Source organism: Malania oleifera, chromosome 7, assembly GCF_029873635.1.
Source record: "Malania oleifera isolate guangnan ecotype guangnan chromosome 7, ASM2987363v1, whole genome shotgun sequence".
In the NCBI taxonomy this organism is placed as follows: Eukaryota; Viridiplantae; Streptophyta; class Magnoliopsida; order Santalales; family Ximeniaceae; genus Malania; species Malania oleifera.
The window spans coordinates 5,890,443-5,911,520 of NC_080423.1; the positions used below are offsets into that span (position 1 = coordinate 5,890,443).

At 37.0% G+C, this 21,078-nt stretch overlaps 1 protein-coding gene across 1 annotated transcript; it reads left to right on the forward strand.

The window, feature by feature from the left end:
• Positions 1–428: 428 nt before the first annotated feature.
• LOC131159577 (serine/threonine-protein kinase SAPK2) lies at positions 429–4,019 on the forward strand. Its single transcript, XM_058114599.1, has 9 exons — positions 429–861; positions 996–1,070; positions 1,706–1,807; positions 2,169–2,222; positions 2,305–2,397; positions 2,496–2,588; positions 2,726–2,830; positions 3,115–3,213; positions 3,519–4,019. The coding sequence occupies exons 1-9, from the start codon at positions 742–744 to the stop codon at positions 3,807–3,809; spliced, it is 1,032 nt and encodes a 343-aa protein (XP_057970582.1). The 5' UTR covers positions 429–741; the 3' UTR covers positions 3,810–4,019.
• The last annotated feature ends 17,059 nt before the right edge of the window (positions 4,020–21,078 follow it).

A 21,078-nucleotide genomic window follows, 5' to 3' on the forward strand; every position in this document is an offset into this window, starting at 1 on the left:
AAGTATAGATCTTCTCTAAATTTTATTTTTTAACAAAATATTAAATAAAAATTTTTAAACTATGAAAAATTTTAAACTTATGAAAGTCATTTTCTTTTTATCAGCTTATTATTTATGGACATAAAAATTTATATTTTTAAGCTATGATAAAATATTTTTAAAACTCTAGAAAAATACAGATAAAAATTTATCAGAATAGAATTTAGGGGGTAATGCGGCTCGACGCCTTGCAAAAAACTTTACCACTACAAGGAACTTCGAGTTCGGAATTCCTGTACTTTCAGCGCTGCCTCACACGCTAGAGTACCGAAACACCATAATCGCCGCACATACGCTCCACGTGTCCTCCGAAGGTTCGTAAATTTGGGAGAGAGGAGGTGGCACCGATGTGTCTTACATAAAGCCGCCAGTAGCTGCCGAAGCTGTACGCCAGAGGGTAGGAAATGTGAAGTCCACGTTGGTCGCAACTTGTTCAGTTCTGACCCTCCGCCCACACTTCCAACCTATCACATTCCGCCACGTGTCATATATGTCCTTCCTCCACCGCACCCCTCGCTCCCTCCCTCCCTCTTCTCTCTCTCTCTCTCCCTCCCTCATATCAGCCCAAGTGGGCTGTGTTCCTTAACCATCGACGCATTACAGGGCTCTCTGCAAAGCAAAATTATGTAGCTGCTTATCCAAGCCAATTACTAGAGAAAGAGAGATAAATAGAGGAGAGCGAGAGAGTGAAGCTAGCTAGCAATGGAGCGTTATGAGATTCTGAAGGATATTGGCTCTGGGAACTTTGCTGTTGCGAAGCTCGCAAGAGATAGATGGAGTGGAGAGCTCTATGCTGTGAAGTATATCGAGAGAGGACACAAGGCATCTCTCTCTCTCTCTCTCTCGCTCTGTGTTTTGCTTTTAATAAATCAATTTGCGCGTTTTTTTTTCATTTTTTAAAAAATTTTTATGTGTTAATTTTAATTTCATTTTTTTTTTTCCTGTCTGGGGGGCAGATTGATGAGCATGTGCAGAGGGAGATTATGAACCACAGGTCCTTGAAGCATCCGAACATAATCAGATTCAAGGAGGTATGAGAGCCTTTTTCTGCTTTAATTAAGTAATTCCCCTGTTTTGTTGTTCCTTCTTTCTGCCACTTGAATGTATTCCCCAGGCTTTTTCTCGTGTGAAGGGGCTCTTGACTTGTATGCTTGCGAACATGTTTGGCTACCTAAAAATTTAAAAAAAAAATCTCCAGATTTCTAACTTAGGTACTCCCAAAATAGTAAGGTCTTGTACTCTTCTCTTGCTCAGGTCACTTCCACGGACTACAGTGTTTTTGTTTTCCCATTTAAGGATAGAACTTCTAATGGTTCAGTTCTAGTTAGATTCAGGTACCCTCGGGCTTAATGTGTTTCTCTGGCTGAGCTTGCTTCATCCAAGCTCTGTTTTGTAGTAGAAGAACAAGAAAAAGAAATGAGTTTTGGGTTTTTCTTTTCATTGAAAGGAAGTTTTCTAAAATGACTAGCTTGTTCAAAGAAGTCTTTTTTTTTTTTTTTTTTTGGAGAACCAAGTTGAGAGGATGATTTAATTTAGAAAAAAAGGAAAAAAATTTAAGAAAATAGGGCTCTCCGAGTTCATCTGATCTTGCTTTTGCTGCAAATAAGCATTTGCAGGGGATTTTGTAACTTGAATTGTGAACAGAGATCTTTAATTTCCTGTGCAGGTGGTGCTAACACCAACCCATCTAGCCATAGTCATGGAATATGCTGCAGGAGGAGAACTTTTTGAGAGAATATGTAATGCTGGTAGATTCAGTGAGGATGAGGTAACTTAATTAAACCAAATCTTATGAAAATCTGTATGCTCACCTCTCTGCCATTTCTCATCTGATGCATGCTTTTATGTCCTGGACAGTCTGTGATGATCAAATTCTTACATGGGCTGTTCTAGAATTTCATCTAGATGAACCATTTCAATTCATCTTTTGGTTTCTTGATCTACAATCATAAAAGATGTTAAAAGGGTTTTGGGAATCGCAATCCTGCTTGCAGCATCTGTTTTGATTCTATCATAAAAAATTATTGTTGGATCTTCACTAACAATATCTATAAGCATTCTTGTCTTATGATTGATTTGTAATTTTGGATTTTGATCAGTTACTCTTTTTCCTGTTTGTGTACTTTCAGGGAAGATTTTTCTTTCAACAGTTGATATCAGGAGTCAGCTACTGCCACTCTATGGTATTGTCTTTGTTTCTTAACCTATCTTGGTTATGAGTTTAGTCTCTGGCTCAATTGAAAGTGTCCCTTTTATGTTTGGCAGCAAATTTGCCACAGAGATCTTAAGCTGGAAAATACACTCTTAGATGGAAGCACGGCGCCTCGTCTCAAAATATGCGACTTTGGCTATTCCAAGGCAACCAACCTACTAGCTAATCCGCATCCAATAGGGTTCTTCACTTTGCACAAAAATGATAAATCTAGTTAGTAACTGTGATCTACCTTCTTTTACAGTCATCTGTGTTGCATTCCCAACCCAAATCTACGGTAGGAACGCCGGCCTACATTGCCCCCGAGGTCCTATCGAGAAAAGAATATGACGGGAAGGTGATAATATCATTCGACTCATTCCTTCTCTTCACCATTTTTATGTTTTATGTTTTCAAAATCAATATGCTCATTTGGGAGTTTGGGCCTAGTTTGGTTACCTAAGTACACTAATGTTTTATCCTTGATGGCTACAGATTGCTGATGTTTGGTCATGTGGGGTTACCTTGTATGTCATGCTGGTTGGTGCTTATCCTTTCGAAGATCCGGATGATCCAAGAAACTTTAGGAAAACTATTGGGGTGAGTTCGCCTCTAGACTGATTTTCTTCTGGTAGTTTTTCACTTCGAAAAAGGATTAAAAAAGAGGGCAAAACATCGTGGCAAATTAATTACGATGGTATGTAACTTCGACATACCCGAGTTTTGCTATTCAACATAAGACTCTTTTGCAGCTCATATAACATCTGGAGATTCATTCACCTTCCATTACAGCACTTGCGAAAGATTCTTGTGACAGTTTTCTTTTTACAAATAGAGTTTTCTCTTCTGCCTTCTTCAATTAGAGTTGCTAATGCCCATGACAGCGGATATTGAGTGTCCACTACTCGATTCCAGACTACGTCCGGGTTTCGGTGGAGTGCAGGCATCTTCTATCGCGAATATTTGTAGCTAACCCAGAGAAGGTATATATATCTTGATCGAAATTTTATCCGGCAATATTGTTTCGAACTACTTATTAAAAAATACTTTAAAAAAAATATATTTATCTGAAAAAATGTATGAGATTACTTACTATATAAGTACTTTTTTTTTTAATACTTTTTTCAGAAACTATCAAACACCACTTTTTGACATAAGTACTTCTCATAAAAGTATTTATTTTTAAGACGTTTCAAACGAGTGCTAAAACTTACTTCTTCTGTTCTTAATTTTTTCCTATATTTTTCATTCTCAATCTTCATTTAGTTTGGTTTTGATGCATGTGCAGAGAATAACCATTCCGGAAATTAAAATGCACCCATGGTTTCTGAAGAACTTGCCAATAGACCTCGTGGAAGAAGATGGAGGTGGTGGCTTCCAAGCTAGTGATGAAAATGGACCACCCCAAATCATGGAAGAGATATTGTCAATAGTACAAGAAGCAATGAATCCCGCAGATCAGGGGCCAAACAGGGTTGGTGGGCGTTTTCTTGGAGGAAGCATGGATCTCGACGACATCGACGCAGACGATGATGTTGATGACATCGAGACCAGCGGCGATTTTGTCTGTGCCTTATAATTTGCTAGTCAGAAATAGTATGCAGATGCAGACCCCAATTAAGCCTAGACAGAGTTGAGCAGTTGAGGATAAGGGTTTAAAACCATGTCATCAGTAGGATCAAATCATCTGCGCAGTTGGTGTTGAAGAAAGCTTGTACTTAAATGTCATGATGCTAGCTTTTTAGTTTTATCTAATGAAAAAAATTCTCAGTTATAAGTTTGATTTCAACTCTCCTTTGCTTTGATTGTTAGAGTTTTTATGACTTATATTATGCCACGTCATGTTGGCATCAAATATGTATGTTGCCGTGTCATTTGGAATTACAGGTATGTTAAACGTGAAAGAAGCAAAAGGTAGAATGAAAAAGGTTGTTTGGGTGTACAAAAATTATCAAAAAATTGAAAATTGGATAGGAATGAAAAAAGTATTTCTCAAAGTATTTCCAGCAAGATTTAAACAAATTTCGCTATATCAAATAGCGAGATTTAAACAAATCTCGTTGGATCAAGTAGTGAGATTTGGTTGGGAAAGTTGGACGCGTGACAAATTTTACTGGTTCATCCAGCGAGATTTTATTTGTCCCTGAAATTGTCCTTTTTCTTTCACTTTTGTGCGTGAACAGAATAGAGAGCACAGTTTGAGACACAGACGTTGCAGAGAGAAGGAGAGACTTTGTAGGTGACTGTTGCTGAGGCAGAGGACAACAAAGGATTTGGCAGGTGCCCATTATTGTGAATCAACATCAGTATTAAATAGCCATTAAAGTCTTTCACCTATCCTGACCCATTTCTGTAGAAACTGCAAAAGTAAATGCAATGTTGAGCAACATTATGGAACCAACCTGTGCTAAACATGATCTTGATCAACCTGTCTTGCAACAAACCCTATTGGTAGAATTTAAAAAAGTGTTAGAAAGTGTTGTTCAACTTCTCAAGGAACAACCTGTGATTGTTGCGCATAGTGAAAATACCTTTGATGGAAGTGGCATTAAGAGACTATTTTCCAATAAGTTTGAACTGGACAAGGTCAGTAATTTATTTTCTACTGATGTTGATAAAAAAAGATTTTTTCTTGCTTCAAGCTTTTCGATACTTTGGTGTGATCTTACAACAATAAACCCTCAAATTATGTATGCTACTTATTTAGCACATAGAGACACCGACAAGGTTAGCACCAAATTGTCCATTGTCATGAAAATTTTATCCTTACAAAATTTCTTATATCTAACATTTCTTTGTTTTACTTTTGTTTTAACATACAAGTCCTTAGGTTGCCTTGTAGGCAAACGAAGTGAGATTTTATGCTATCTTAAATACTGAATTGATAAGAATAGGTATAATAATAACAAAAAAACCCATAAGCGCATTGTTAGGCGTGATAACACCAAGATGTGCTGAGCCTTTCAGTTTTGTGTTTAAGCTTGTTCCTAGCTATGAGTACTAATAATAAAAGTTAAGATTTTTTTTTTTTAAAAAGTCGTAAGCCAATCTTTTCTAGTTGTAGTTGTATGAAATATGTTTTTCAGTCTTTTCAATGCAGTCACTGGTGGCAGCTTTGAAAACGGTACCACATGATCGAAATGGAAAATGTCTAAGGAGTTTCTACGTGTAGCTTACCTCCATTGGATGAGATTGGGCCTTGACTAACTATGTTGAGGCCCTCACAAAGTTGTTGATTGCTATCACAAGTCATCGCTCAATGACTTGCAAGCTTCCATTATAGAGGGGGCAGATGGAGATGATGAGGATGACCCTGAGGATGTGTGCAGTGCAGTTACTCAACATGTTGGAGAGGCAGGAAAAAGGACCAAAAGTTACCCAAGTGTATGACTTTATGTTTCTGGATCTACGAATCAATGGGAAGAGGACCTCTGCAATGGTGGAAACTAGGGCTACGCATAACTTTGTCTCAAAGCTAGAAGCATAGAGGCTCAACTTGAACTTGGAGGACTTAGGACGTATAGAAGTGGTTAGTTCCGTAGCTCAGCGTACTCTAGAAGTAACCAAGCAAGTGACTATGAAGCTTGGACAGTGGGTGGGACATGCAAATTTCATAGTGCCGATGGATGATTTCCAAGTGATAGTTGGAATGGTATTCTTAAGGTAGAGTAAGGTAGTATCGATGTTGTTTGCTAGTTTCTTTTGCCTAGTGGGGGGTTGTCTTGCATGGTGCAAGCTGTTACAAAGAAAGGGAGTGACGGTAAGTTCCTCTTAACCATGCAAATAAATATGCATTGGAATCTAAAACTAAAGTCTTTAAAAAATTCTCAGATGAGGGTCATTTCTTGGATAATTTTGTAGATTTGTAGAATGGACAAAACTGTTAGGCTCTATTTGCATCCAAGATTTTGTGGAAGGGAAGGAAACCAGAAGAAAGAAAAAAAGAAATCAAATTAGAATCATTAAGATTCTTAGTTAACAAATTCAATAATAATTATTCTTTATTAATATTTAAATATTTTCTACTCAATAAAATAATAGAAGATTTCCCTATTTAATTAAATATAATCTTGCTATTAGTGTATATTTATAATGTATGATTGTTATATTAATTTATAATAAAAATAATATTTTTAACTAAATTACAAAATGTAATTTATTCTATGTGAAAATTTAAATTAATAAATGTTTCTTCCCTCCAATAATTTAATTAATCATTATTATAATAACCAAATAAAAAAAAAGAGAACACAAAAAATTCCATATGTACAACAAATCTCACTACTTGGTGCAGTGAGATTTAAACAAATCTCGCTGCACCAAGTAGCGAGATTTAAATGGTAGCCCAATCTGGTTTAGACGCGTGGCCAGAAAATCTCGCTAAACCAAGTAGCGAGGTCTAGCGAGATTTGCCTATGTTTATCTTGGGTGTGACACGTGGTAAGGACCAAGTAGCGAGATTACGTTAGAGTTATTCTGGGAAATACTTTCCAAAATAGGGTATTATTTAATATATATATATATATTAAAATAAAGATAAATCGAGAAAAAACTCTATAAATTTAGGTTGGGATTGGGGACGGATTCGTCAGGGGCTAGGCTAGGGTTTCAATTTCAAGCTTTCATTTGAGTGCTCTTTGCGTTTGTGACTCGCCGCCGACTCTGCTTGACTGCCTCTCGGCCCTCTCTCTCAGACTCTCAGTCTCTCTCTGTCAGTCCATCTCTCGAGTCTCTACTCTCAATCTCTCACTCTCTTAGTCTCGACTCTTAGTCTCATTCTCTACGTTTGTGACTTGCTGACTTGACCTGACTGCCTCTCGGCCCTCTCTCTCAGACTCTCAGTCTCTCTCTGTCAGTCCGTATCTCGAGTCTCAATTCTTAGTCTCAGTCTCTCAGACACTCGAAGAGTCGAAATCGACCCCAGGCAGTGCTTGCACCATTGCCGTCGAGAGCCAGCGGCCTCTACGACTCTACCTCCCTCTCATATCCTGTCAACTCTGAACTTGTGAAAAATAATTGTTAAATAATTAAAAAATCGATTATAAATCGATAAAATTGTAAATGAACCTCCATTGTTCAGTTCTCCGCAGAATAATATAGTCGGTTCAATTTCGATCCGGGAAGTTCAAAAATCGCACGATTCAATTCGGTTTCTTGTTTGGCCCATAATTGAACCAAATCTAACCAATTACACCCGTGAGAGTTATTTTCCTTTCTAAAGGACTTGTGAGGTTTTCTCTCTTTCAATTTCTAAAGACCATTTTTTTTCTCCTAAGATTTAAAATTTTAAGCTAGGGGCATGCTTTTAGATGGATGCAAAGGATTTAATATTAGCATAATATTCTATAATTAATAATTTTCAAATTTTACACAAATAATATTTTTTACAAGTATTTATTATTATTATTTTTTAAAAAAACGAGAAGAATCGTAATGAAAAGAACTTGCGAACAATTTCAATAATATATATATATACCATTTATTTTTCTTTTCACTTCACTTTCTTTTTCCCTCTCTATTTTATTTCTTTATCTCCTTTTTGCCATTAGAATAACGACCTTTTTTTTGGGTTCTATGGCACAAGAAGAAAGCGAAAGAGAATAAGAATAAATTTACCTAGAAGGCTAGAGCAACCTTACTTGGTTTTTTGGGCAAGAGGAAAGTGAAAGCAAAATATAAAATAGGTATAAAATTTAGCAAGAACAATTTTTTTTTTTTTTTTGGGTTTTTTGCGGAGCTATGGCAAAGAAAACAAAATAGTAAATTTACGAATAACAACAGTCTTTGGTTTTTCGAGATAAAAATTACATCACAGGATAAACAACAATAAAATTAAATGGACAAATATTTATTAAAATAGTTTTGCCAACAAATGAAAAATACCACACCAAAAATAGTACTAATTCATAAAAAGATAGAGAAAGAGGGAAGAAGCCTTCATAAACTTTTAAGATAAATTGAATTAAGGAAAAAAAAAAATAGGAGAGCATATGATTATATATTCATAGTCATATTTAATTACTTAGCCTTGGCACATGCATGTATGTGAATTAAGACATTCAAAATTTTATTTTTTCAAATTTAATAATTATATTTTAGACAATATGACTATTGAAAAATAAATGTAAATTGTTAGAATGAATTGTCAATTAAAATTTGGATACCATATAAATATTTATTTAAAAAGACATAACTTTTTGAATAGTGGTGTGTTTAGAAAAGTTTTAATTTTATAACTCGGTCTATAGATGATAAGATCAATCATCAAGTGAAATCATTGTTCATTATTCCTTTATCTCTTATTTCTTTCCTAGTCAAAAAACTATTCTAGAGAAGTTTTGTAGAAATATATTCAGGTTTGCTGCATATAGATTTTTGGTGGTTAGTTGTATTCCAGAGGTAATTTGCATCATCATTGCAAACTTGTTTGAGTGCGGGTAAGCCTGAAAGACATAAAAATTTCTAAATTTGTTCTCCTAATACCCCTATATAACATTTTTAAGGTGATGTTGTGTAATGTTGGAGCTGGAGACGTGTGAAACGCTGAGTTGGAGCCGCGGTTTGCAAGTTGTGCAAGTTATGCCATTTATCTCCATTTATCTTGATGAATGTAACCCTTATCTCCATTTATCTTGATGAATGTAACCTCCCATTTTTTATTTATTGTAATAAGTTGTAATTAATTATCAGCCCTATAAATAGAGGAGATGTGGAGAATTGTAAGAAGCACAGAGAAGAAATAGAGAAGAAAGGAGAGGAAGAATAGAGTGTGAGGAGAGAGTTGTATTTCTTTTCGACGATTTTTAGTGAATTGTGGTGTGCTCCATGGACGTAGGTCGATCTTGACTGAACCATGTAAATTTCTGGTGTTCCAAATTTTTCTGGTTGCTTACAGGGTCCCAACAAGTGGTATTAGAGCCCGATTGGAGCAGAAAGACTAGATCGGAGTATTCACCAAAATCAGAGCTTTGTCTAGTGGCTTGAAATTAAATTTTGAGACAACCATCACGTTCACCTCGTCGAGACGAAGCTAACCATGCAAACCGGAGCTTGAAAGGAGTTCAGACGGCCGTACACACGCGCCACACGTCTTCCTTGCTTGGACTGCCTCAACTCAACTCGGAAACACTCAACCTGACCTAGCGACTCACTCAAACCGAACCAACCCGAGACTTAGTTCGCACCCGACCTAGGATCTGTATTCGACGCGGCCCACTCCATACCTGGCCACGTTAGCAGCGCCGCGTCACCTGCCACACCAGCATCGCGCCAGTAAGTGGGCCCCAGTTGCACGTCAGCAGGTGGGCCCCAATGCCACGTTAGCACTGCCACTTCAGCAGGTGGGCCCAGTGCCACATCAGCGCCTGCCACGTCAGCGTTGACTAGGTCTGACCTGATCTTTGACCGAGCTTTTCGGAGTCGTTTTAGGTCCATTTTTCGAATGACTTGATTCATTCCTAAGGTTTTCGACCGTTCTAGATCCAACTGTACTGTCTATTTAAGATAATTCCATCTCTAGATTAGCGAATCGAGATGTCAAATGAAAAAAGCTCAAAAATTGAAATGTTCAACGGCAACAATTTTGGTTTCTAGAAGATGCTGATTGAAGATTATTTGTTTGGGAAGGAGTCACACTTATCATTGAAGGGTAAGCCAACATCTATGAACAAGGATGAGTGGGAGTTGTTTAATCGAAAAGTTCTTAGAGGAATTAGAATGACGTTGTCAAAGTCGTGGCATTCAATATTAAGCATATATCATCCACCAAGTCTTTGATGGATACGCTTTCTAATATGTATGAGCAGTCGTCAGCCGCTAACAAGGTACATCTTATGAAAAGATGATTTACTATGAGCATGTCTGCCGGTGAAAGTTTTAGCAGTCATTTGAATAATTTCAACGAGTTGTCAGATCAACTCGCCTTAGTCAGGATAACATTTGATAGTGAGATTCGTGCCCCACTGATTCTCAGTTAGTTGCCCAAAAGTTGGAATGGTGTTGTTACTGCAATCAGTAGCTCCGCAAGGAAATCAAAGCTTGTGTATGATGCGGTTGTCGGTATGATTTTGACGGAGGAAATTAGAATGCAGTCAAACCATGGATCCACTTCAAGTTCAACTTTGAACATGGAAAGTCGAGGCAGAGGAAACAGGCATGGATGATCAAACAATCGCGACATATCTAGGCTTAGGCGGTCTAAATCCATAAATCCCTGAGGTTCTCAGGACATAGGTTCCTAGGGCACAAAAATCATTGAGTGCTAGAATTGTGGAAAAACTTGTCATTATAAGAACCAGTGTAAAAGTATGAAGAAAGAATATGAGACGAGAGCAAAGACAGAAGCAAATGTTGCTTCAGAAAATGGTGATATGTTGATCTTCTTTTTGGAGAGCAAAAAGGAGTCTTGGGTGTTAGACTCTGGAGCTTCATTCCATGCCACTTGCAGTAGAGATTGCCTAGAGGAGTATACATCAGGTAATTTTGGTAAAGTATATCTTGGCAATGATCAATCCAGCGACATTGCCGGTAAGGGGACGATGAAGATCAATATGAATGGGTCAGTATAGAAACTGAGAGATGTCGAATTTATTCTAGACCTGAGGAAGAATTTGATCTCAGTCGGTCAATTGGCAGATGAAGGATATAACACATCTTTCATTAGTAATGAATGGAAGATTTCGAAGGGTGCATTGATGATTGAACAGGTAAGAAAAGTGGTACACTTTATGTAACTCCTAATGCATGCATGTCTATTATAGTTGCTACAGGAAATGATGATAGCAACTTATGGCATCAATGACTCGGACACCTAAGTGAGAAGGGACTTAGGGTGATGCACTCAAAGGGTAAGTTGAGTGATTTACAGTCGGAAAAGATTGAAACATGTGAGGATTGCATATTTGGGAAATAGAAGATTTACAGAAGGAGATACTTGAGTTAGTTCATTCAGATGTATGGGGACCAACAACCATTTCGTCCACAGGTGGGAAGCATTACTTCGTCACATTTATCGATGATTATTTACGGAAGGTATGGGTTTACTTCATGAAATATAAATCTAATGTTTTTTTATGCTTTTTAAATTTGGAAAGCAATGGTAAAAAATGAAACTAGTTCGAAAAACAAGAAGTTAAGAATGGATAACAGTGGTGAGTATGTTGACACCGAGTTCAAAAAATTCTGCTATGAGTATGGTATCAGAATGGAAGGAATTGAGCTAAGTATGCCTCCACACAATGGCGTAGCCGAGCAGATGAAAAGAACGTTGACAGAAAAAGCCAGAAGCATACGTATGCAATTAGGCTTGCCAAAGATGTTTGGGCAGAAGCAGTTAACACAACAACTTATTTGATTAACAAGAGTCCATCAGTACCATTGGACTATAGTCTACTAGAAGAAGTTTGGAGTAACAAAGAGGTAATACTTTCACATTTGAAAGTTTTTGGTTGTGTTGCATATGTACATATCAATGATCATGTTAGGAATAAGTTAGATCTGAAATCCTGGAAATGAACTTTCATCGATTATGGTGGAGATGAATATGGATATCAAATTTGGGATGATGAAAACAAAAAGGTGATCAGAAGCAGAGATGTGATTTTTGATGAAAAGGTAATGTACAAATATAGACACACAACATAATCTACAGAGTCTGAAACAACCTTTGTAGATGTAGATGATGGTTTAGAAGGTGTAAGGACACGTTAGTAGAACATTGAAAATCCTCATAAGAATACCGAGATTCCTCAGGCAGAGGAACATGTGGAGTAGATTGTTGCACCACCACCTCCTACTCCAGCACCATATCTTAGGAGATCTTCTTGGTAGCACGTACCAAATAGGAGGTATGTGAATCATTTACTTTTTACAGATGGAGGAGAACCTGAATGCTATGTTGAAGCATGTCAGGTAGGAGATTTGAGCAAGTGAGAGCTTGCAATGAAAGATGAGATGAAGTTTCTTAACTCTAACAAAACATGGGAACTAGCAAAGTTGCCCAATGGTAAGAAGACTCTTCACAACAAATGGGTGTACAGGATCAAAGAAAAGTATGATGGATCCAAGAGGTATAAAGCTCGGTTAGTAGTCAAAGGTTTCGAACAGAAGGAAGGAATTGACTACACTGATATTTTTGCACCAATTGTCAAGCTGACAACCAGTAGATCTATTTTGAGTATTGTTGCCTCAAGGGGTTTACATCTTGAGCAATTAGACGTGAAGATAACATTTCTTCATGGTGATCTTGATAAGGAAATTTATATGCAACAGACAGAAGGTTTCTCAGTAAAAGGTAAAGAGAATCTTGTATGCAAACTGAAGAAGAGTTTGTATGGTCTCAAACAAGCTCCTAGAGAGTGGTACAAGAAATTTGACAGTTGTATGCAGATGAATAATTTTCAGAAGTGTAATGCCGACCATTTTTGCTACTTCAAAAGGTATCGTACTAGCTATATTATTCTACTGTTATATGTTGATGATATGCTAGTTACAGGATCAGATATAGAAGAGATCAGAAAATTGAAGCAGCAATTGTCAGTGGAATTTGATATGAAATACTTGGGTCCTGCAAAGAAGATTCTTAGGATGTGGATCTCTAAAGATAAGCAACAAGTAACGTTGCGGTTATCTCAGTTAGAGTACATCAGCCGTGTTTTACAGAGGTTTAACATGAGCAGTGCCAAAGCTGTAAATACACCATTAGCATGTCACTTCCGTCTCTCTAAGGATCAGTTTCCCCAAACAGATGAAGAAAAAGACTTCATGGCTAAGGTATCATATGCCTCAGCTGTTGGAAGTCTAATGTATGCTATGGTTGGTACTAGACTGGATATTGGCCAAGCAGTGAGAGCTGTTAGCAAATATATGTCAAATCCAGGGAAGATACACTGGGAAGCAATGAAGTGGATTTTGAGATATCTATGTGGTTATTGATAAGTGCCTACGCTTTGGCAAAAGCAATTTTAAAATCCAAGGATTTGTAGATGCTGATTTTGCAGGTGAAATTGATCATCGCAGAAGCACCACCGGATATATATTCACTGTTGGCACAACAGCTATTAGTTGGATGTCACAAATACAGAAGATTGTTGTTTTATCCACTACAGAAGCTGAGTATGTAGCAGTGACAAAAGCCAGTAAAGAGATGATTTGACTTTATGGTTTGTTAACGGAGCTTGGATTAAAATAGGAGAGGAATGTTTTGTACAGTGACAGTCAGAGTGTGATACATCTAACAAAGAACTTCACATTTCATTCCAAAAATAAGTATATTGGATTGTGTTATCACTTCGTCAAATCTCTGATAGAGGACGGCGTGTTGATACTTGAAAAAATCCAAGGTAGTAGAAATTCGGCAGATATGTTAACTAAGGTGGTGACTACAGAGAAGTTGAAGTTGTGTTCAACTTCAGATGGTATTCATGCCCAAAGACTTATTTTGAGCACATCATTTTTTCATGATACTGGTTGAGGAGGCGTCTTTGTATCCAAGTGGGAGATTGTTGTACTGGAGCTGGAGTTGCGTGTAATGCTGAGCTCGAGCCACGATTTGCAAGTTGTGCCATTTATCTCCATTTATCTTGATAAATGTAACCTCCCATTTTTGATTTATTGTAATAAGTTGTAATTAGTTATTAGCCCTATAAATAGAGGAGCTGTGGAGAGTTGTAAGAAGCACATAGAAGAAACAAAGAAGAAAGGAGAGGAAGAAGAGAGTGCAAGGAGAGAGTTGTATTTCTTTCCGGTGATTTTTAGTGAATTGTGGTGTGCTCCGTGGACGTAGGTCGATCTTGACCGAATAACGCAAATTTCTGGTGTCCCAAATTTTTCTGGTTGCTCGCAGGGTTCCAACATGTTGACCTTATAGGTCACACCCAGTTTTGATTATGACAAATACTCATTGTATCTAATGGGTGTTTGAGGCTTTGTGTAGGAACCTAAAATTGTCAAGATCAAGATGCACATAAAGTAAATGAAGATTGAAGACCAAATTCCATTATGTTGTAATATATATTTCATTTGCGAAATTGGTCTGTAATAGTAAATTAGGATGTTTTACTTGTAATAATCACACACCCCACGTGCATGGTCTAATAGGTAAGTTCAGAACTGAAATGTAACTAAAATTGGACCTAAAGAGATCCTAGGACACTCACTCTTGCACTTATTTTTGATAGGCACTTGAATAGGGTGAATGTGTATTGAAATAGGACTGAAATGCACAAGTTATGCATTTTCGGTCGGCCGACCTACATAGGTCATTTTGCCCCCGGTTGATCGAATCCGGTCTGAGTCAACTAGTTGACCACAGTTCGGTCGACCGAGCCATGATAGTTCATTTGACCCTAGTAGACCAAAACACCTTAAAGTCAACAGTTTGATTTCCTAGTCGACCGAGACCTTTTTGAACTACACCAACCTGGTCGATGAGTTACCACGTGTGGGAACCCAATAGTCTAGTCGATTGACCAGATAGTTCATTTTCACCCTAGTCGACCAAACTGTGCCATTTTGGAAAAATCGCCCTTCTTGGTCGATCAACCCTGAAGTTCAAAATTAGCCTGGTCGACCGAGCCATATGAATTTCGGTCGACTGAAAGTCTTCTAGTCGACCGGATCTCTTGGGTTGCCTTGTATTTTTTACCATGATTAAATACTTTTAACGAGGTTAAAATAATTAAAACGTCATTAATATTTTCTAATAAGACCAGGCTTGTCCCCAAAGGTCACAATTCATGGGGTGTCTATAAATACCCTTTCATTTGGGAAAATTATGCAGGAGATTAGGAAACAAAATAAAAAATTCTCTTACTCCAATCACTTATACTTACCCTCTTCGATTGCTTAAAAATATTTGTAAGTTGATTGAGTGTTGGTTTTAATAGGTTTGCTCTCCCATTCGTGTGTTGATTGAATCGATTTTAACGAGAGCTAAAACCTAAGTGTTCTTAGGGGGCTTAGCTAATAAGTCTATCCTAGGAAGACTTGCTTTAAGCTTCTGAGTATTGCATTTGTGTTGCAATATCTTAGGAAGCTCGTATTTGTTTTTGGATTGCAAAAACATTTTCAAAAACATTCTCGAAAATCTTGTGTGATTTATTTCGATATTTTTGAGAAGATATTCGTGTTTGTGATATTAATCTTTATTGCAATATTCACTGACTTACATATCATTTTGCTGAATACAAAAATTATATATCCCTTGCAAACCAAGCATATTCATTATCTAATCTTCACGTGATCGAGATATCCTACTGATTGATATTCTTGAGACTTGATTGATATCTTTGTTTGAGCACGTTGTTTGAATATCTTGTGATACAAAGGTTACTTGTTGATACTCTCACACACTCATTACATTGATAGCAAATACATTTGAGAGTTGAAATATTAGACCACACTAAGCTTACATATTAAATCATTTGTGGTGTTTGTGACTGAGCTCATTTGGGTACATATCTGCTTTACACGAAAGCACAATCACTGTACCAATCTTATTGATTAAGCAAATACTGTTGTATTTCAGGCGTGGCCTGAAGAGGGAAGCTAGCTCTTTAAAATAGTCCCGAATTGGCTTAGACCCGATTAGGAAAGCTAGGTACACCATCCTATTAAGGTGTAGGTTGAGGTCAGCCCTGCTAATTGACCTAATTGTAAAGGCGGAGGTCAACCCTGTGTTAATTGACCTAGTTGTAATTGGTGTTGCTCCACCCGATAAGTGAGCTATTAGTGCAATCTATGGGCTTGCAAGCTAGAGGCGAGGACGTAGGCACAGTTGGCCGAACCCCGATAATATTTCGTGTGTTTGTTTATATTTTTGCACTTTATATTTATCGCACGTAGATGTTATTGTGTGGATGATGCGCATGATTTGAATTACACATATTATATTTACCCACGTGTTTGGGTAGATAGACCCTAGCTTGTGAATGTATGGTAGTTGAACTAATTGAACTTAGGGGAGAAACTTTTAATACCCAATTCACCCCACTCTTGGAATTGCACCAAAACTAACACAACATGTTGCAGTAGAGTCAAATTTAGAGTCTACTTTCAAAGTTTTGAATCAGTATTTTGTCAAACTCAAACTAGATAGCTTTGATGGAACAAAGGTCACTCATTGAAAGGACAAAATGATGTTTTTATTAGTATGACATCAAAGATTTCCTCTATCCTTGGTTCAAATTTTTTTGTGCAATCAAATGACTCGATCAAGTGAAGGCAACAGGTAAAAACATATGAAGAAGATGGTTCAACATTCCATCTACTCTTTTTACAATCTGTTTACTTCAATCAAGTCACCAAGAGAAATTTGGAGCTCATTGAAATTTAAATACGATAGAAGGAAGCAATGTGCTGACAAATTTTTAATTATGAAGTATTTGGAATTTGTTATGGTTGATGGTGTTTCTGATAAGCATCATTAGATTGCGGCAAGTTGGGGATATAATTACAAACTTCCACTAAGTGCAATGATTATAGAAAGAGATTCTTGCATGTACCCAAGAAAGTTCCATTTTAAACTCGTAAACATCTATGAATTGAAGATAAAACTCAAATTCATGACAAGAAACAAGATGTTTTTTCTTGGGTTTAAAGTGAATTATATTGATGAAAATGATATTCTTGAAAATTTATGGGTTGAAAAAAAATTCAAAACCCACAAATTCTAGCAATAATAGCAATATGAAGAATGTCATGAAATGCTATCCTCTTTTTGAGAATCTCTTTGATGCTAAAGTAAACTCCTAAAAACGAGGGCGTATGATGAAAACATGAGTTTTTTCAATCAAGGGAGAGGGAGACCCCTCCTTTTGTACTTGTCTCCTTTTATTAGCCTTAACTATCACTAATTCCCATCACAACATAGGAAATCAATTCTCCAGTTAAACATTCATTGAGCGGTCTTCATTTGTGTAAATCTGCGATTCCCCATGTACTCACTTGACAAACTAGCCTATGATATTGCCTAAAGTAGCTCTAAGGTACCACTTCTGGGCTTGTGATTAGAATCTTGCTACTTTGATGTAGAGACCCAAAAAATTAATTTATGGAAAATGATAAAGAAAAGAAGAAAGGGAAAAATTTTAGAAGGGAAATAGTAGGCTTCATCAAAGAATCCCTTGTTTTTGTTGACAAGGTCCTTCAGTAGTTCATCGACGAAGATGTCATCTTGTCGACGAGGGTGGCCAAGTATAAAATGAATTTTTCGTTTCTTATTCATTAAGCAATCAAAATCTTTCTTATTCTCTCTCTAAAAACATCATTTTTCATCCTCTCTCTTTGATTTCTCCCCGTTCTTCACCTGATTTGATGATTTGAAGCCGGTACGAGAATCTAGGGGAAATTCTCTACAAGTCTAGCGGAGTGGATTTTCGAACGGAGTTTTTCTAGGCTTTACCCCAAAGTTGAGGTAAGGGTAGAAATGAATTGTTTGTCTAGTATATGGCTATTCGAAAGGGGTGTATGGGTTTGGGAAGGTTTAATAGTTGCAAATCTGGGATTTAAGTTGATAAACTAGGGTTTTTGAATCAGGATTCGGGTGAGCACCGCAGAGATCATTTTGGGGTCCGTGTTGGCGTAGTTTCTAGAGATCGAGTAAGGGGAATAGATTAAACTAGTAGTTTTTATGGATTTACCAATTTAAATGGAAAATATATGTGTTTATAAATGTATATGATTATTAGGTGAGTTTTAAAAGAAAAGCCAATCGTTTGAATTATGATTTTGAGCCTAGGGCTGTGTAGATATTATTTGTGAAAATGAAATGTGGAAAGTAATGAATTTTCTAGATAATTGTGAAGGATAATAAATGTGTATTTTTAGTAATCTAAACAATGAACATGGGTTGACTTTTGTTGTTTTAAATGATATGATTATGCGTATTATTTAAATGGTGTGGCATAAGTAACATGTAAATACTGTGATGAATTATGATATATTTATGAGATATTAGGAATACTGAAATGTGATAAAAATATGTACTGCATGTGTATTATTTAGGTATATGACAGGAGATTCATGTGAAGTGAACTGTTACAAATGATTTATATGACACGATATTCACGTAATGTGAACTATACGAGATTCACGTGATGTGAACTATACACGAGATTCACGTGATGTGAACTATATAAGATTCACGTGATGTGAACTATACATGAGATTCATGTAATGTGAACTATGCGAGATTCACGTGATGTGAACTATACATGAGATTCACGTAATGTGAACTATACGAGATTCACATGATGTGAACTATGAAACGAAATTATATGACATAAGATTCACGTGATGTGAACTATGAAAATGAATTATAAGATATGAAATACTGGGAACATGAAAAGATGAATATTACAAAGATAACAGATACAGAGTAAAGTAAAAATGTATTGTATATTGTAGTATCATATTTATTTGGGGCGAAGTATACTTTCTGCTTGAGGGCTTGCTGAGAAAGGCAAGTGTCTTGGTAAGTATCAGATGTAGCCATACCAGGCTGCATAACGTAATAGGGCAGAGAGACGCTACTTGTTTTGTAGAGACCCAAACCTGAAAATAAAATAAGGAAAATAAGGAAATTAAATAAGAAAAAGGAAAAAGGGATTTCAACAGGCTTCGTTGACAAATCCCCTATTTTCATCGACGAAGGCCCTTCTGAGGTTCATCACAGAAATTCAGGGCATCATCGACAAAGAGATCCAAAACGACTGAAAATATCAAGCTTAGGGTTCGTCGACGAAGCCTTTCTTTCATTGATGAACAACCTTCTGTATTTTGTCAGCGAATTTGATCGAGTCAATGGGGCTATAAATAAGATTTTGCTTTCTTCTTCATTAAGAAAACTAAATCTCTCTCTCTCTCTCTCTCTTTCTCTCTCTCTCTCTCTATGAGTTAGTAGATGAAAAATTTTGTGGCATGAGTATAGTTTTAATTGACATTAAATGAACAGGTTTTATGTAATACTGAAATGTAACGGCTATATGTCGAGATATGAGATAAGATGGCTATATGCCGATATGAGATATGACGGCTAAAAGCTGAGTTTATGATACGCCGATTTTTACCGAGGCAGTATCTGATAAATATTTTACAGAGATATGTCCAGATTATGTTGTATACAGTTTTATGAAATGAATTATGTTTTAGTTTTATTATGATATAAATTGCCATATATGCTTTTAGAGCCCTATGAATATTAGAGATATGTATAAGCACGGTACCGGGACCATATGTGGAGAGAGGCGCAACCACACATTTTAGTTAAAGTGTGGATATGGAAAGGCGATTGGTGACCTAGGTAAAGTACTTCCCGATGCAGTAATTCCAGGGCTCCATACGATGCAGTAATCCTAGATGACTCTACTCGGGTAGCATTTTCGGGTAAGGGTAGGCACCATCGTACTACTATAGAGATTGACTTAGCTATAGTCAGCCAACTATATGCTAGGTCTCGTCTTCGGGCCGCACAACCCATCATGGGGGGAAGCATGTCAGAGTAGAATATGTGAATGCGCATGATGACGCTAGTTCTACAGACCAAATTGTATCTTCTAGGCATATATGAGCACATTTACTATAAAGAGGGCTATATTGAGCCACTAGTATGTTAGTATGAAAGTATGAATTTTTAGATTTACAGAGCAATACAAATTTTAAAATGCCAATTAAATGTATTTAAATGTTACCTGTATATGTACACACGAAATCTCATGCTAGCCACACATTGATGATAATATAATCCGCCTTATTGAGCGATGTCTCACCCTAGCATACAAATGTTGTTTTAGGTCCTTCGAGGGATCGAGCCTAGCGTTCTGCCGGTCTGAGTTTAGATAGTAGAAAGTCCTTTTTAGAATTGGTGAGATATTAGACAGTGTCTATCTTTTTTGGGAATTGTAATAGCAGATTATGTTTTTAGTTTTGTATGGTTGTATGATGGGACACAGTTTGAAACTCTGGTAAGTATTAGATGATGTATGTATATTCCACTGTGTATGTTTATATAGATTAGTATGGAACACCCGTTTTTCCCTTGTTTGGGTGGGTTGTATATATATGGTATTAGAGAAGTGTATGTTATGTATGTTTAGTGGCACTCCGGGCCCACCTAGAGGGTCGGGGCGCTACAGTTGGTATCAGGGCTAACCAAGTTTTTAGGTCTTCTAGACTTGCATAGACGAGGTTAAGAGATCTTACCGGAGTATAGGTTTTAGAGTAGGATAAGGAGAGGAATGGCTATGATAGAACTTTCAAGTTTTTCTTCGTAAGCTTGGAGGCAGAAATTCATTGGGGAAATTCTGTTTTTTTCTGGATCAGTTGACGGGTTTAGAAAATCACGGCAAACCATTGACCATTTTGTTTCCAAGTGGAGGGGTAGAATTTGAGTTAGAATGAGGGTATTAAGTTGGTAGAGTACGTTGTCATTAGGTATGTTAGTTTATTAAGATGAGTCTTATAGTATTGTAGTTGTGGCAGATATGTAAGGTACCAAGATTCTAAACAATTTTCTCAATTGTCTCTTCAGGATGGAGTTTAGGGAGAATACTACTAATGTTGGAGGTAGTAGCAGTGAGGGGGTTGGCTATGAGGCTGGCAGTGACTCCACAATGGTATTGCGGGACTTCGCCCAATAGCTTATGATTGAAGTTGTGTGAACTTCTGGGGGCAGGACTGTCCCTCTATTGAGTTTAAAGGTTCTATCGATTAGTTTACCCATCTAAAGCCCCCTACTTTTGCAAGGAGTACAGACTCAATCCGAGCAAAGAATTGGATTTGGGAGATCGAGAAGATCTTGACTGTTCTACGTTGCATGGATAAGCAGAAGGTGCTCTATGTGACTTTTAAGT